The sequence below is a fragment of the Petromyzon marinus genome, chromosome 76 (assembly GCF_048934315.1).
Source record: "Petromyzon marinus isolate PM22_M1 ecotype Great Lakes invasive population chromosome 76, UKy_Petmar_22M1.pri1.0, whole genome shotgun sequence".
NCBI lineage: Eukaryota > Metazoa > Chordata > Hyperoartia > Petromyzontiformes > Petromyzontidae > Petromyzon > Petromyzon marinus.
In genome coordinates, this window is record NC_133742.1 from 351,265 (window position 1) to 370,901 (window position 19,637).

The 19,637-nt window shown below is 50.1% G+C and overlaps 1 protein-coding gene across 1 annotated transcript in view; it reads left to right on the forward strand.

The window, feature by feature from the left end:
- Positions 1-19,637, forward strand: part of LOC142907234 (uncharacterized) — a 46,935-nt gene that overhangs the window by 25,095 nt on the left and 2,203 nt on the right. The window contains exons 4-8 of the mRNA XM_076056477.1: positions 799-926; positions 5,958-6,288; positions 11,969-12,107; positions 14,127-14,240; positions 17,886-18,128. Coding sequence (XP_075912592.1) covers positions 924-926; positions 5,958-6,288; positions 11,969-12,107; positions 14,127-14,240; positions 17,886-18,128 — 830 coding nt within the window. The 5' untranslated portion in view covers positions 799-923. The remainder of the gene's footprint in view (positions 1-798; positions 927-5,957; positions 6,289-11,968; positions 12,108-14,126; positions 14,241-17,885; positions 18,129-19,637) is intronic.

The window sequence follows — 19,637 nt, forward strand, 5'->3', positions numbered from 1 at the left end:
ACTGGTTCTTCACGTTCTGCAGAAGTAGATGCCACTGATTCTTCACGTTCTGCAGATGTAGATGCCACTGGTTCTTCACGTTTTGCAGATGTAGATGCCACTGGTTCTTCACGTTCTGCAGATGTAGATGCCACTGGTTTTTCACGTTCTGCAGATGTAGATGCCATTGGTTCTTCACGTTCTGCCAATGTAGATGCCACTGGTTCTTCACGTTCTGCAGATGTAGATGCCATTGGTTCTTCACGTTCTGCAAATGTAGATGCCACTGGTTCTTCACGTTCTACAGATGAAGATGCTACTGGTTTTTCACGTTCTGCAGAAGTAGATGCCACCGGTTCTTCACGTTCTGCAGAAGTAGATGCCACTGGTTCTTCACGTTCTGTAGATGTAGATGCCACTGGTTCTTCACGTTCTACTGATATAGATGCCACTGGTTCTTCACGTTCTGCAGATGTAGATGCCACTGGTTCTTCACGTTCTGCAGATGTAGATGCCACTGGTTCTTCACGTTCTGCAGAAGTAGATGCCACTGGTTCTTCACGTTCTGCAGAAGTAGATGCCACTGGTTCTTCACGTTCTGCAGATGTAGACGCCACTGGTTCTTCACGTTCTACAGAAGTAGATGCCACTGGTTCTTCACGTTCAGCAGATGTAGATGCCACTGGTTCTTCGCGTTCTGTTGATCTACATGCCACTGGTTCTTCACCACAGTTAGGGGTAAAATAAAAAAAGAGTTTATAGATAATCACTCTACCCCGTGCCTCTCTCTCTCTCTCCTCTTTTTTGGGTTGCCCCCAGAGCGAGAGGTCATCCCGCAGGTCCACCAGAACGTCAGCGGCTTCGTGGGAGACGACATTCTCCTGCCGTGCGACGTGCCTCCGGGAGTAGAATTGGACAGCGTGAAGTGGGAGAACAGCACACAAATGGTGCGTTCATACGTGCGGTAGTACAACAGACGGCGCGTTCATACGTGCGGTAGTACAACAGACGGTGTGTTCATACGTGCGGTAGTACAACAGACGGCGTGTTCATACGTGCGGTAGTAAAACAGACGGCGCGTTCATACGTGCGGTAGTACAACAGACGGTGTGTTCATACGTGCGGTAGTACAACAGACGGCGTTTTCATACGTGCGGTAGTACAACAGACGGCGCGTTCATACGTGCGGTAGTACAACAGACGGTGTGTTCATACGTGCGGTAGTACAACAGACGGCGCGTTCGTACGTGCGGTAGTACAACAGACGGCGCCTTCGTACGTGCGGTAGTACAACAAACGGCGCGTTCATACGTGCGGTAGTACAACAGACGGGGTGTTCATACGTGCGGTAGTACAACAGACGGCGCGTTCATACGTGCGGTAGTACAACAGACGGGGTGTTCATACGTGCGGTAGTACAACAGACGGTGCGTTCATACGTGCGGTAGTACAACAGACGGTGTGTTCATACGTGCGGTAGTACAACAGACGGCGCGTTCATACGTGCGGTAGTACAACAGACGGTGTGTTCATACGTGCGGTAGTACAACAGACGGTGTGTTCATACGTGCGGTAGTACAACAGACGGCGCGTTCGTACGTGCGGTAGTACAACAGATGGTGTGTTCATACGTGCGGTAGTACAACAAACGGCGCGTTCATACGTGCGGTAGTACAACAGACGGGGTGTTCATACGTGCGGTAGTACAACAGACGGTGCGTTCATACGTGCGGTAGTACAACAGACGGCGTGTTCATACGTGCGGTAGTACAACAGACGGCGCGTTCGTACGTGCGGTAGTACAACAGACGGGGTGTTCATACGTGTGGTAGTACAACAGACGGCGCGTTCGTACGTGCGGTAGTGCAACAGACGGGGTGTTCATACGTGCGGTAGTACAACAGACGGTGTGTTCATACGTGCGGTAGTACAACAGACAGCGCGTTTGTACGTGCGGTAGTATAACAGATGGTGCGTACGTAATTGTGGTAGTACAACAGACGGTGTGTTCATACGTGTGGTAGTACAACAGATGGTGTGTTCATACGTGCGGTAGTACAACAGACGGTGTGTTCATACGTGCGGTAGTACAACAGACGGGGTGTTCATACGTGTGGTAGTACAACAGACGGGGTGTTCATACGTGCGGTAGTACAACAGACGTTGCGTTCATACGTGCGGTAGTACAACAGACGGCGCGTTCATACGTGCGGTAGTACAACAAACGGTGTGTTCATACGTGCGGTAGTACAACAGACGGTGCGTTCATACGTGCGGTAGTACAACAGACGGCGCGTTCATTCGTGCGGTAGTACAACAGACGGCGCGTTCATACGTGCGGTAGTACAACAGACGGTGTGTTCATACGTGCGGTAGTACAACAGACGGCGCGTTCATACGTGCGGTAGTACAACAGACGGCGCGTTCATAGGTGCGGTAGTACAACAGACGGTGTGTTCATACGTGCGGTAGTACAACAGACGGTGCGTTCATACGTGCGGTAGTACAACAGACGGTGTGTTCATACGTGCGGTAGTACAACAGACGGTGTGTTCATACGTGCGGTAGTACAACAGACGGTGTGTTCATACGTGCGGTAGTACAACAGACGGCGTGTTCATACGTGCGGTAGTACAACAGACGGTGTGTTCATACCTGCGGTAGTACAACAGACGGCGTGTTCATACGTGCGGTAGTACAACAGACGGCGTGTTCATACGTGCGGTAGTACAACAGACGGTGTGTTCATACGTGCGGTAGTGCAACAGACGGTGTGTTCATACCTGCGGTAGTACAACAGACGGCGTGTTCATACGTGCGGTAGTACAACAGACGGTGTGTTCATACGTGCGGTAGTACAACAGACGGGGTGTTCATATGTGCGGTAGTACAACAGACGGGGTGTTCATACGTGTGGTAGTACAACAGACGGGGTGTTCATACGTGCGGTAGTACAACAGACGGCGCGTTCATACGTGCGGTAGTACAACAGACGGCGCGTTCATACGTGCGGTAGTACCACAGACGGCGCCTTCGTACGTGCGGTAGTACAACAGACGGTGTGTTCATACGTGTGGTAGTACAACAGACGGTGTGTTCATACGTGCGGTAGTACAACAGACGGTGTGTTCGTACGTGACGTAGTACCACAGACGGTGTGTTCGTACGTGTGGTAGTACAACAGACGGTGTGTTCATACGTGCGGTAGTACAACAGACGGTGTGTTCATACGTGCGGTAGTACAACAGACGGCGCGTTCATACGTGTGGTAGTACAACAGACGGTGTGTTCATACGTGCGGTAGTACAACAGACGGCGTGTTCATACGTGCGGTAGTACAACAGACGGCGCGTTCATACGTACGGTAGTACAACAGACGGTGTGTTCATACGTGCGGTAGTACAACAGACGGCGCGTTCGTACGTGCGGTAGTACAACAGACGGTGTGTTCATACGTGCGGTAGTGCAACAGACGGCGTGTTCATACGTGCGGTAGTACAACAGACGGTGTGTTCATACGTGCGGTAGTGCAACAGACGGCGTGTTCATACGTGCGGTAGTATCACAGACGGGGCGTTCGTACGTGACGTAGTACCACAGACGGTGTGTTCGTACGTGTGGTAGTACAACAGACGGTGTGTTCATACGTGCGGTAGTACAACAGACGGGGTGTTCATACGTGTGGTAGTACAACAGACGGTGTGTTCATACGTGCGGTAGTACAACAGACGGGGTGTTCATACGTGCGGTAGTACAACAGACGGCGCGTTCATACGTGCGGTAGTACAACAGACGGGGTGTTCATACGTGTGGCAGTACAACAGACGGTGTGTTCATACGTGCGGTAGTACAACAGACGGCGTGTTCATACGTGCGGTAGTACAACAAACGTTGCGTTCATACGTGCGGTAGTACAACAAACGTTGCGTTCATACGTGCGGTAGTACAACAGACGGCGCGTTCATGCGTGTGGTAGTACAACAGACGGGGTGTTCATACGTGCGGTAGTACAACAGACGGTGTGTTCATACGTGCGGTAGTACAACAAACGGCGCCTTCATACGTGTGGTAGTACAACAGACGGTGTGTTCGTACGTGTGGTAGTACAACAGACGGTGCGTTCATACGTGCGGTAGTACAACAGACGGCGCGTTCATACGTGCGGTAGTACAACAGACGGTGTGTTCATACGTGCGGTAGTACAACAGATGGTGTGTTCATACGTGCGGTAGTACAACAGACGGTGCGTTCATACGTGCGGTAGTACAACAGACGGTGCGTTCATACGTGCGGTAGTACAACAGACGGCGCGTTCATGCGTGCGGTAGTACAACAGACGGTGCGTTCATACGTGTGGTAGTACAACAGACGGTGTGTTCATACGTGCGGTAGTACAACAGACGGCGCGTTCATACGTGCGGTAGTACAACAGACGGCGCGTTCGTACGTGCGGTAGTACAACAGACGGCGCGTTCGTACGTGCGGTAGTACAACAGACGGCGCGTTCATACGTGCGGTAGTACAACAGATGGTGTGTTCATACGTGCGGTAGTACAACAGACGGTGCGTTCATACGTGCGGTAGTACAACAGACGGCGCGTTCATACGTGCGGTAGTACAACAGACGGTGTGTTCATACGTGCGGTAGTACAACAGACGGCGTGTTCATACGTGCGGTAGTACAACAGACGGCACGTTCATACGTGCGGTAGTACAACAAACGGCGCGTTCATACGTGCGGTAGTACAACAGACGGCGCGTTCATAGGTGCGGTAGTACAACAGACGGCGCGTTCATAGGTGCGGTAGTACAACAGACGGTGTGTTCATACGTGCGGTAGTACAACAGACGGCGCGTTCATACGTGCGGTAGTACAACAGACGGGGTGTTCATACGTGCGGTAGTACAACAGACGGCGCGTTCATAGGCGCGGTAGTACAACAGACGGTGCGTTCATACGTGTGGTAGTACAACAGACGGTGTGTTCATACGTGTGGTAGTACAACAGACGGTGTGTTCATACGTGCGGTAGTACCACAGACGGCGCCTTCATACGTGCGGTAGTACAACAGACGGCGCCTTCGTATGTGCGGTAGTACAACAGACGGCGCGTTCGTACGTGCGGTAGTACAACAGACGGGGTGTTCATACGTGCGGTAGTACAACAGACGGCGCGTTCATACATGCGGTAGTACAACAGACGGTGTGTTCATACGTGCGGTAGTACAACAGACGGGGTGTTCGTACGTGCGGTAGTACAACAGACGGTGTGTTCATACGTGCGGTAGTACAACAAACGGTGTGTTCATACGTGCGGTAGTACAACAGACGGCGCGTTCATAGGCGCGGTAGTACAACAGACGGTGCGTTCATACGTGTGGTAGTACAACAGACGGTGTGTTCATACGTGTGGTAGTACAACAGACGGTGTGTTCATACGTGCGGTAGTACAACAGACGGTGTGTTCATACGTGCGGTAGTACAACAGACGGTGTGTTCATACGTGCGGTAGTACAACAGACGGCGCGTTCATAGGTGCGGTAGTACAACAGACGGCGCGTTCATACGTGCGGTAGTACAACAGACGGCGCGTTCATAGGTGCGGTAGTACAACAGACGGTGTGTTCATACGTGCGGTAGTACAACAGACGGCGCGTTCATACGTGCGGTAGTACAACAGACGGTGTGTTCATACGTGCGGTAGTACAACAGACGGCGCGTTCATAGGTGCGGTAGTACAACAGACGGTGTGTTCATACGTGCGGTAGTACAACAGACGGCGCGTTCATAGGTGCGGTAGTACAACAGACGGTGTGTTCGTACGTGCGGTAGTACAACAGACGGCGCGTTCATACGTGCGGTAGTACAACAGACGGCGCGTTCATAGGTGCGGTAGTACAACAGACGGTGTGTTCATACGTGCGGTAGTGCAACAGACCCATAGACTCATACATCGCCCCGCCGCGTTTCCCCGCCAGCTGTTCTACTACACGCCGAGATTCCCGAAGAACGGCAAGAAGGACCGCAAGGTGCACTGGGCCGGCGACCTGGACCACCGGGACGCCAGCGCCGTGCTGCTGCGTGGCGCCGTGGCCGACTCGGGCCGCTACAAGTGCGAGGTGCTGGGCCGCACCGGCACCGTGCTCGTGGTGAACGTGCACGTGAAGGTGGAGCCGCGGCCGACCGACGCCGCAGCCGCAGCCACCGACGGCGGCGTCGGCGTCAGCGGCGTCGGCGTCGGCGGCGTCGGCGTCGGTGGCGGCGGCGAGGTGACGGCGAGCGGCGCTGGAGGGAGCTCGCCGACGGACGGTACGGGTGGAGGCTGTCGCCGGCGGAATTTTTTTTTGATTTTTTTTCGGGTTTGGATGGCGCGGCGACCGGCGCCACCGGGGACGCCGGTCGCAGCCAAGACCGGCGCCGGCGCCGGCGCCGGCACCGCCGCCGACACCGCCGCCGCCACTACCGCCACCATCGCCACCATCGCCACCGCCTCCACTACGGCCACCGCCTCCACCACCGCCACCGCCACCGCCTCCACCACCGTCACCACCACCGCCATCGCTGCTGCCACAACCACCAGCACCACCACCACCCACTCACTCACTCGCTCACTCACTCATACACCCATAGACTCACACAGAGACCCATAGACTCACTCACACAGAGACCCACAGACTCACACAGAGACCCAGAGACTCACTCATACACCCATAGACTCACAAAGAGACCCACAGACTCACACAGAGACCCACAGACTCACACAGAGACCCACAGACTCACACAGAGACCCATAGACTCACACAGAGACCCACAGACTCACTCATACACCCATAGACTCATTCATACACCCTAGACTAACACAGAGACCACAGACTCACACAGAGACCCATAGACTCACACAGAGACCCATAGACTCACTCATACACCCATAGACTCACAAAGAGACCCATAGACTCACACAGAGACCCACAGACTCACACAGAGACCCACAGACTCACACAGAGACCCACAGACTCACACAGAGACCCATAGACTCACACAGAGACCCACAGACTCACTCATACACCCATAGACTCATTCATACACCCTAGACTAACACAGAGACCACAGACTCACACAGAGACCCATAGACTCACACAGAGACCCATAGACTCACTCATACACCGATAGACTCACAAAGAGACCCATAGACTCACACAGAGACCCACAGACTCACACAGAGACCCACAGACTCACACAGAGACCCACAGACTCACACAGAGACCCATAGACTCACACAGAGACCCACAGACTCACTCATACACCCATAGACTCATTCATACACCCTAGACTAACACAGAGACCACAGACTCACACAGAGACCCATAGACTCACACAGAGACCCATAGACTCACTCATACACCCATAGACTCACAAAGAGACCCATAGACTCACACAGAGACCCACAGACTCACACAGAGACCCACAGACTCACACAGAGACCCACAGACTCACACAGAGACTCACAGACTCACACAGAGACCCACAGACTCACACAGAGACCCATAGACTCACTCATACACCCATACACTCACACAGAGACCCATAGACTCACACGGAGACCCATAGACTCACACAGAGACCCACTAGGACTCACTCATACACCCATAGACTCACTCATACACCCTAGACTAACACAGAGCCCCACAGACTCACACAGAGACCCATAGACTCACACAGAGACGCATAGACTCACTGATACACCCATAGACTCACAAAGAGACCCATAGACTCACACAGAGACCCACAGACTCACACAGAGACCCACAGACTCACACAGAGACCCATAGACTCACACAGAGACCCAGAGACTCACACAGGGACCAGCAGACTCACACAGAGACCCAGAGACTCACACAGAGCCCCACAGACTCACACATAGCCTCATAGACTCACGCAGAGACCCATAGACTCACTCATACACCCATAGACTCACACAGAGACCCACAGACTCACAGAGGGACCCACAGACTCACACAGAGCCCCACAGACTCACACAGAGACCCACAGACCCACACAGAGACCCATAGACTCACACAGAGCCCCACAGACTAACACAGAGACCCACAGACTCACACAGAGACCCACAGACTCACACAGAGACCCACAGACTCACACAGAGACCCATAGACTCACACAGAGACCCACAGACTCACACAGAGACCCATAGACTCACACAGAGACCCACAGACGCACACAGAGACCCATAGACCCACACAGAGACCCACAGACTCCCACAGAGACCCACAGAATCGCACAGAGCTCCACAGACTTGCACAGAGACCCACAGACTCACACAGAGACCCAGAGACTAACACAGAGACCCAGAGACTCACACAGAGACCCACAGACTCACACAGAGACCCACAGACTCACTCATACACCCATAGACTCACTCATACACCCTAGTCTAACACAGAGCCCCACAGACTCACACAGAGACCCATAGACTCACACAGAGACCCATAGACTCACTGATACACCCATAGACTCACAAATAGACCCATAGACTCACACAGAGACGCACAAACTCACACAGAGACCCACAGACTCACACAGAGACCCATAGACTCACACAGAGACCCAGAGACGCACACAGAGACCCATAGACTCACACAGAGACCCACATACTCACATAGGGACCAGCAGCCTCACACAGAGACCCAGAGACTCACACAGAGCCCCACAGACTCACACATAGCCTCATAGACTCACGCAGAGACCAATAGACTCACTCATACACCCATAGACTCACACAGAGACCCACAGACTCACAGAGGGACCCACAGACTCACACAGAGCCCCACAGACTCACACAGAGACCCACAGACTCACACAGAGACCCATAGACTCACTCATACACCGATAAACTTACACAGAGACCCACAGACTCACAGAGGGACCCACAGACTCACACAGAGACCCATAGACTCACACAGAGACCCACAGACTCACAGAGGGACCCACAGACTCACACAGAGACCCATAGACTCACACAGAGACCCACAGACTCACAGAGGGACCCACAGACTCGCACAGAGACCCATAGACTCACACAGAGACCCACAGACTCACAGAGGGACCCACAGACCCACACAGAGACCTATAGACTCACACAGAGCCCCACAGACTCACACATAGACCCACAGACTCACACAGAGCCCCACAGACTCACACAGAGACCCACAAACTCACACAGAGACCCATAGACTCATTCATACACCCATAGCCTCACACAGAGACCCACAGACTCACAGAGGGACCTGCAGACTCACACAAAGACCCACAGACTCACACAGAGACCCACAGACTCGCACAGAGATCCCACAGACTCACACAGAGACCCACAGACTCACACAGAGACCCACAGACTCACACAGAGACCCACAGACTCACACAGAGATCCCACAGACTCACACAGAGACCCATAGACTCACACAGAGACCCACAAACTCACACAGAGACCCACAGACTCACACAGAGACCCATAGACTCACACAGAGACCCAGAGACGCACACAGAGACCCATAGACTCACACAGAGACCCACATACTCACACAGGGACCAGCAGCCTCACACAGAGACCCAGAGACTCACACAGAGCCCCACAGACTCACACATAGCCTCATAGACTCACGCAGAGACCAATAGACTCACTCATACACCCATAGACTCACACAGAGACCCACAGACTCACAGAGGGACCCACAGACTCACACAGAGCCCCACAGACTCACACAGAGACCCACAGACTCACACAGAGACCCATAGACTCACTCATACACCGATAAACTTACACAGAGACCCACAGACTCACAGAGGGACCCACAGACTCACACAGAGACCCATAGACTCACACAGAGACCCACAGACTCACAGAGGGACCCACAGACTCACACAGAGACCCATAGACTCACACAGAGTCCCACAGACTCACAGAGGGACCCACAGACTCGCACAGAGACCCATAGACTCACACAGAGACCCACAGACTCACAGAGGGACCCACAGACCCACACAGAGACCTATAGACTCACACAGAGCCCCACAGACTCACACATAGACCCACAGACTCACACAGAGCCCCACAGACTCACACAGAGACCCACAAACTCACACAGAGACCCATAGACTCATTCATACACCCATAGCCTCACACAGAGACCCACAGACTCACAGAGGGACCTGCAGACTCACACAAAGACCCACAGACTCACACAGAGACCCACAGACTCGCACAGAGATCCCACAGACTCACACAGAGACCCACAGACTCACACAGAGACCCACAGACTCACACAGAGACCCACAGACTCACACAGAGATCCCACAGACTCACACAGAGACCCATAGACTCACACAGAGACCCACAGACTCACACAGAGACCCACAGACTCACACAGAGACCCACAGACTCACACAGAGACCCATAGACTCACTCATACACCCATAGACTCACACAGAGACCCACAGACTCACAGAGGGACCCACAGACTCACACAGAGACCCACAGACTCACACAGAGACCCACAGACTCACACAGAGACCCATAGACTCACACAGGGACCCACAGACTCACACAGGGATCCATAGACGTCGACCTTTGACCCGTAAGCCCCAACGTTGTGTGATTGAAGGTGTCCCTCTTGTATCGCCCTGCTCCTGTCCAGACAAAGGTCCCAGCAAGGCACCTTCAGTGTCAAATATTACATGTGTGTGTGTGTGTGGTACATTATTAACTACATTACATAGTCGCTTCGCTTGATTACAGTGTCAAATATTATATATGCGTGTGTGTGGTACATTATACACTACATTACATAGTCGCTACGCTTGATTTCAGTGTCAAATATTACATGTGTGTGTGTGTGTGGTACATTATACACTACATTACATAGTCGCTATGCTTGATTTCAGTGTCAATTATTACATGTGTGTGTGTGGTACATTATACACTACATTACATAGTCGCTACGCTTGATTACAGTGTCAAATATTACATATGTGTGTGTGTGGTACATTATACACTACATTACATAGTCGCTTCGCTTGATTACAGTGTCAAATATTACATATGTGTGTGTGGTACATTATACACTACATTACATAGTCGCTCCGCTTGATTACAGTGTCAAATATATGTGTGTGCGGTACATTATACACTACATTACATAGTCGTTACTTTTGATTTCTAGGTCAAAAATTATATGTGTGTGTGGTACATTATACACTACATTACATAGTCGCTTCGCTAGATTTCAGTGTCAAATATATATATATTTATGTGTGTGTGTGGTACATTATACACTACATTACATAGTCACTACGCTTGATTTAATTGTCAAATATTATATGTGTGTGGTACATTATACACTACATTACATAGTCGCTCCGCTTGATTACAGGGTCAAAAATTATGTGTGTGTGTGGTACATTATACACTACATTACATAGTCGTTACTTTTGATTTCTAGGTAAAAAATTATAAGTGTGTGTGGTACATTATACACTACATTACATAGTCGTTACTTTTGATTTCTAGGTCAAAAATTATATGTGTGTGGTACATTATACACTACATTACATAGTCGCTACGCTTGATATCAGTGTCAAACATCACAACAAATATTATATATATGCGTGCGGTACATCATACGCTACATTTACGTACAATTTGTCATCCCTCTTCAAGTGCGGCCGCCTGTATGATGGGCATTCATTCAACACCTGTATGATGGGCATTCATTCAACACCTGTATGATGGGCATTCATTCAACACCTGTATGATGGGCATTAATTCAACACCTGTATGATGGGCATTCATTCAACACCTGTATGATGGGCATTCATTCAAGCCGTGCGTTCAATTGATGATTCGCTCCATTCTCTCTCTCTCTCCCTCTCTGGCTCGCTCGTTTTAATTTCTCTCCCTCCCTAACCCTCCCGACAGCCCCAAACAACACCAAAGAGACGTCTCGACACGAGTGGTGGGTCGCCTTGGTCTGTATTCTCATCCTTCACATAGTCGCCAGTTTGCTGCTCTTCAGCTACATGCTTCGCAAGGGCTTCAAGTTCGAGAAGAAATCTGGGTGAGGGGTTAACCGTCGTCATCGTCGTCGTCATCGTCGTCATCGTCATCATCATCATCGTCGTCATCATTGCCACCACCATCATCATCATCATTGTCATCGTCATTGTTGTCGTCATGATTATCATCATCATCATTGTCGTCATCGTCGTCGTCGTCATCATCGTTGTCGTCATCATTGTCGTCGTCATCATCACCACCACCATTATCATCACTACCACCACCACCACCACCGTCATTATCACCAACATTATCATCATCACCACAACCATCATTATCACCACCAACATCATCATCTCCATTACCACCACCAACACCATCATCATCTACATCACCACCATCATGACCACCACCAACATCATGATCATCATCATCACCACCATCATCATGATCACCACCACCACCACCATCATCATGATCACCACCACCAACATCACGATCATCATCATCACCATCACCACCACCATCATCATCATCACCACCACCACCATTATCATCAATACCACCATCATTATCACCAACATTATCATCATCACCACAACCATCATTATCACCACCAACATCATCATCTCCATTACCACCACCAACACCATCATCATCTACATTACCACCATCATCACCACCACCAACATCATGATCATCATCATCATCACCACCATCATCATGATCACCACCACCAACACCACCACCATCATCATCATCATGATCACCACCACCAACATCACGATCATCATCATCACCATCACCACCACCATCATCATCATCATCACCACCACCATTATCATCAATACCACCACCACCATCATTATCACCAACATTATCATCATCACCACAGCCATCATTATCACCACCAACATCATCATCTCCATTACCACCACCAACACCATCATCATCTACATCACCACCATCATCACCACCACCACCAACATCATGATCATCATCATCATCACCACCATCATCATGATCACCACCACCAACACCACCACCATCATCATGATCACCACCACCAACATCACGATCATCATCATCACCATCACCACCACCATCATCATCATGATCACCACCACCATCAAAATTTGACCCCAACACTCTGACTGCTCTTGCTGTCAAAGACAAAGCTTCCCCGTGTAACCTTAACAGACTGTTGGGGCAAGTGCTGTTAGCGAGCACCTATGAAGGCCGGCACGGCACTCGAGGGGGTGGGTGGCCAGCACCACTCCCCGGCCGCCTTTGTCTCCCCAGTGGCGACGTTTTAGTCTGCACCCCTACGCCAGGCACTGGGGCTTGTTGGCCTGCGAGCAAGAATCCATTCTCGGGGGGGCTCTCCGCTTTCTTGAAGGCGTCGTGAGCGCTAACCGCTGCACCACCGCTCCCCACACACTCGCCCACACGTTCACGGAGACGCACGTGGCGTTCGTAAGTCGAGGACTGCCTCTAAAGCAAATCCACCCCCACCCCACCCCACCCACCCCACCGACCCTACCCCACCTTCCCACCCCACCCCACCTCTTCCACCCCACCACACCCGACCCCACCCACCCACCCCACCCCACCCTACCCACCCACCCCACCCTATCCACCCACCCCCACCCCACCTACCCACCCCACTCCACCCCACCCCACTTCTCCCACCCCACCCCAACTAACCAACCAACCCCACCCACCCCACCCGACCCCACCCGCCCCATCCACCCCACCCCACCCGCCCCACCCACCCCACCCACCGCCGACCCAACCGACTCCACCCACCCCACCCCAAGCACCCTACCCACCCCACCATACCCCACTTCTCCCACCCCACTCCATCTAACTAACCCCACCCACCCCACCCATCCAACCCCATCCAACTCCACCCACCCCACCCCATCCAACTCCACCCACACTACCCCACCTTCTCACCCCACCTCTTCCACCCCACCCCACCCACCCCACCCCACCCACCCACCCCAAACCCACCCACCCCACCGACCCCACCCAACCCCACCCACCCCACCCACCCACCCCACCCACCCCACCGCAGGTCACGACGCTCGACGCACGTTGAGACGCAGCTCGTGAACTCTGAGGAGTTTGTGGGCGAACCGACTGAACAGCAAAACTCCCCCACCTACGTGAACGTCTACGAAGACATGAGGTGTCCTGCTACACTACTACACTGCATTATACACTACTACACTACATTATACACTACTACACTGCATTATACACTACTACACTACATTATACACTACTACACTGCATTATACACTACATTATACACTACTACACTGCATTATATACTACTACACTGCATTATATACACTACTACACTGCATTATACACTACTACACTGCATTATACACTACTACACTGCATTATACACTACATTATATACTACTACACTAAATTATATACTACTACACTGCATTATATACTGCTACACTGCATTATATACACTACTACACTACATTATATACACTACTACACTACATTATATACTACTACACTGCATTATACACTACTACACTGCATTATATACACTACTACACTGCATTATATACTACTACACTACATTATACACTACTACACTGCATTATACACTACATTATACACTACTACACTGCATTATATACTACTACACTGCATTATATACACTACTACACTGCATTATACACTACTACACTGCATTATACACTACTACACTGCATTATACACTACATTATATACTACTACACTAAATTATATACTACTACACTGCATTATATACTGCTACACTGCATTATATACACTACTACACTACATTATATACACTACTACACTACATTATATACTACTACACTGCATTATACACTACTACACTGCATTATATACTACTACACTGCATTATATACTACATTATATACTACTACACTACAACACTACATTGTACACTACATTATACACTACTACACTACATTATACACTACTACACTGCATTATATACACTACTACACTGCATTATATACACTACTACACTACATTATATACACTACTACACTACATTATATACTACTACACTGCATTATACACTACTACACTGCATTATATACTACTACACTGCATTATATATTACATTATATACTACTACACTACAACACTACATTGTACACTACATTATACACTACTACACTACATTATACACTACTACACTGCATTATATACACTACTACACTGCATTATATACTACACTACATTATATACTACTACACTGCATTATACACTACATTATATACTACTACACTACATTATATACTACTACACTACATTATATACTACTACACTACATTATACACTACATTATATACTACTACACTACATTATATACTACTACACTGCATTATACACTACGATGCATTAAATACTACATTATATACTACTACACTGCATTATACACTACTACACTGCATTATACACTACTACACTGCATTATACACTACTACACTGCATTATATACTACTACACTACATTATACACTACATTATATACTACTACACTACATTATATACTACTACAATACATTATACACTACATTATAAACTACTACACTACATTATATACTACTACACTGCATTATACACTACTACACTACACTATACACTAAATTATATACTACTACACTATATTATATACTACACTACATTATACACTACTACACTGCAGTACAGGGACTCTGCTACTTATGAACGAGTTAAGCTTAATGGCATGTGCAGGACTACTACACATTATACACTACTATATATTATATACTACGAAATACTACTTTACTATAATTTGCACTACTATATACAACTACACTACTATATACTACACTACTAAATACAACTACACCACTATATACTACTAGACTACTATAGACTCACACATAGGCCCATAGACTCACACAGAGACCCATAGACTCACACAGTGACCCACAGACTCACACTGAGGCCCATAGACTCACTCATCCACCCATAAACCGACACAGAGACCCATAGACTCACACAGAGACCCACAGACTCACACATAGAACTATAAACTCACACGGAGAAACCCAAAGACTCGCACAGAGACCCACAGACTCACACAGAGACCCACAGACTCACACAGAGACTCACAAACTCATACAGAGACCCACAGACTCACACAGAGACCCACAGACTCACACAGAGACCCATAGACTCACACAGAGACCCGCAGACTCACACAGAGACCTATAAACTCACACGGAGAAACCCAAAGACTCGCACAGAGACCCAAAGACTCACCAAGTAAGACCCATAGACTCACACAGAGACGAACAGACTCACACAGATACCCACATACTCACACAGAGACCCACAGACTCACACAGAGACCCACAGACTCACACAGAGACGAACAGACTCACACAGATACCCACAGACTCACACAGAGACCCACAGACTCACACAGAGACCCACAGACTCACACAGAGACCCATAGACTCACACAGAGACCCGCAGACTCACACAGAGACCTATAAACTCACACGGAGAAACCCAAGGACTCGCACAGAGACCCAAAGACTCACCAAGTAAGACCCATAGACTCACACAGAGACTTAAAGACTCACACAGAGACCCACAGACTCACACAGAGACTCACAGACTCACACAGAGACCCACAGACTCACACAGATACCCACATACTCACACAGAGACTCACAGACTCATACAGAGACCTACAGACTCACACAGAGACCCACAGACTCACACAGAGACCCACAGACTCACACAGAGACTCACAGACTCACACAGAGACTCACAGACTCACACTTAGACCCACAGACTCACACAGAGACCCACAGACTCACATAGAGACCCACAGACTCACACAGAGACCCACAGACTCACACAGAGACCCACAGACTCACACAGAGACCCACAGACTCACACAGAGACCCACAGACTCACACAGAGACCCACAGACTGACACAGAGACCCACAGACTCACACAGAGACTCACAGACTCACATATAGACCCACAGACTCACACAGACACCCACAGGCTCACACAGAGACCCACAGGCTCACACACAGAGACCCACAGACTCACATAGAGACCCACAGACTCACACAGAGACGCACAGACTCACACAGAGACCCACAGACTCACACATAGACCCACAGACTGACACAAAGACCCACAGACTCATACAGAGACTCACAGACTCACACAGAGACCCACAGACTCACACAGAGACCCACAGACTCACACAGAGACCCACAGACTGACACAGAGACCCAGAGACTCACACAGAGACTCACAGACTCACATATAGACCCACAGACTCACACAGACACCCACAGGCTCACACAGAGACCCACAGGCTCACACACAGAGACCCACAGACTCACATAGAGACCCACAGGCTCACACAGAGACCCACAGACTCACACAGAGATCCACAGGCTCACACAGAGACTCACAGACTCACACAGAGACCCACAGACTCACACAGAGACTCACAGACTCACACAGAGACCCACAGACTCACACAGAGACCCACAGACTCACACAGATAGCCACAGACTCACACAGAGCCATAGACTCACACAGAGACCCATAGACTCACACAGAGACCCACAGACTCACACAGAGACCCACAGACTCACACAGAGAACCCCACAGACTCACACAGAGACCCACAGACTCACACAGAGAACCCCACAGACTCACACGGATAGCGTTTGTTGAATCTGGAGAGGAATTAACACCCCCCCCCACCCCCCACCCCCCACGCCCCGCCCCCCACTCCGCTCAGGCACGGTCCACAAGGGAATAACTCCAACTTCGACAACAACACGTACAATGAGAATGTGTACGTCATCGCCGACTCCGTGGACGACTCTGAGGCCGCTGCCGGCACCGGCGCCACCGGCGCCACCGGCGCCACCGGCCCAACTTCCCGTCCCGCCCCTGCTGTGTCCGCGGTCGGCGGCCCGGACTTCGAGCCGGCCCCGAAACCGACTTCGGTGTACGAGGACATGCGTAGGACCGAATCGTGGTAACTCTCGCCGCTCCGCCATCCCGTCCGTCCGCTGTTCATCCGTCGTTCAGGTCGCCTGCTCATCCATTCGTCAGTTCGTCCGTCCGTTCTTCAGGTCGCCTGTTCATCCATTCGTCAGTTCATCTGTTCACCCGTCATTCAGGTCGCCTGTTCATCCATTCGTCAGTTCGTCCGTCCGTCATTCAGGTCGCCTGTTCATCCATTAGTCAGTTTGACTGTCTGTTCTTTAGATCGTCTGTTCATCCACTCGTCAGTTGGTCCGTCCGTCCTTCAGGTCGCCTGTTCATCCATTCGTCAGTTTGTCTGTCCGTCATTCAGGTCGCCTGTTCATCCATTAGTCAGTTCGTCCGTCTGTTCTTCAGGTCGCCTGTTCATCCACTCGTCAGTTCGTCCGTCCGTCATTCAGGTCGCCTGCTCATCCATTCGTCAGTTCATCTGTCTGTTCTTTAGATCGCCTGTTCATCCACTTGTCAGTTCATCTGTCTGTTCTTTAGATCGCCTGCTCATCCATTCGTCAGTTCGTCCGTCTGTTCTTTAGATCGCCTGCTCATCCATTAGTCAGTTCGTCCGTCTGTTCTTTAGATCGCCTGCTCATCCATTAGTCAGTTCGTCCGTCCGTCCTTCAGGTCGCCTGCTCATCCATTCGTCAGTTCATCTGTCTGTTCTTTAGATCGCCTGTTCATCCATTAGTCAGTTTGACTGTCTGTTCTTTAGATCGCCTGCTCATCCATTAGTCAGTTTGACTGTCTGTTCTTTAGATCGCCTGCTCATCCATTAGTCAGTTTGACTGTCTGTTCTTTAGATCGCCTGCTCACCCATTCGTCAGTTTGTCCGTCCGTCATTCAGGTCGCCTGTTCATCCATTCGTCAGTTTGTCTGTCTGTTCTTTAGATCTTCTGTTCATCCATTCGTCAGTTTGTCCGTCTGTTCTTTAGATCGCCTGCTCATCCATTCGTCAGTTTGTCTATCCGTCATTCAGGTCGCCTGCTCATCCATTAGTCAGTTCATCTGTCTGTTCTTTAGATCGCCTGTTCATCCATTCATCTATTCATCCATTAGTCAGTTCATCTGTCTGTTCTTCAGGTCGTCTGTTCATCCATTCATCTGTTTATCTGTTCATCCATCCTTCAGGTCGTCTGTTCATCCACTCGTCAGTTCATATGTCCGTCATTCAGGTCGCCTGCTCATCCATTAGTCAGTTCGTCCGTCTGTTCTTTAGATCTTCTGTTCATCCATTAGTCAGTTCATCTGTCTGTTCTTCAGGTCGCCTGTTCATCCATTCGTCAGTTCGTCCGTCCATCCTTCAGGTCGTCTATCCATCCATTCATCTGTTCATCTGTTCATCGGCTCCTCTGTTCATCCATTCATTTGTTCATCCATTCATAAGTGTGTCCGTTCGCCCGTTGATCGATTCATTTGTTCATCTGTTCAACCATTCATCAGTTGGTCCGTTAATTTGTTCACCTATTCATTTGCGTAGCTGTTCATCCGTTCATCTGTTCATCTG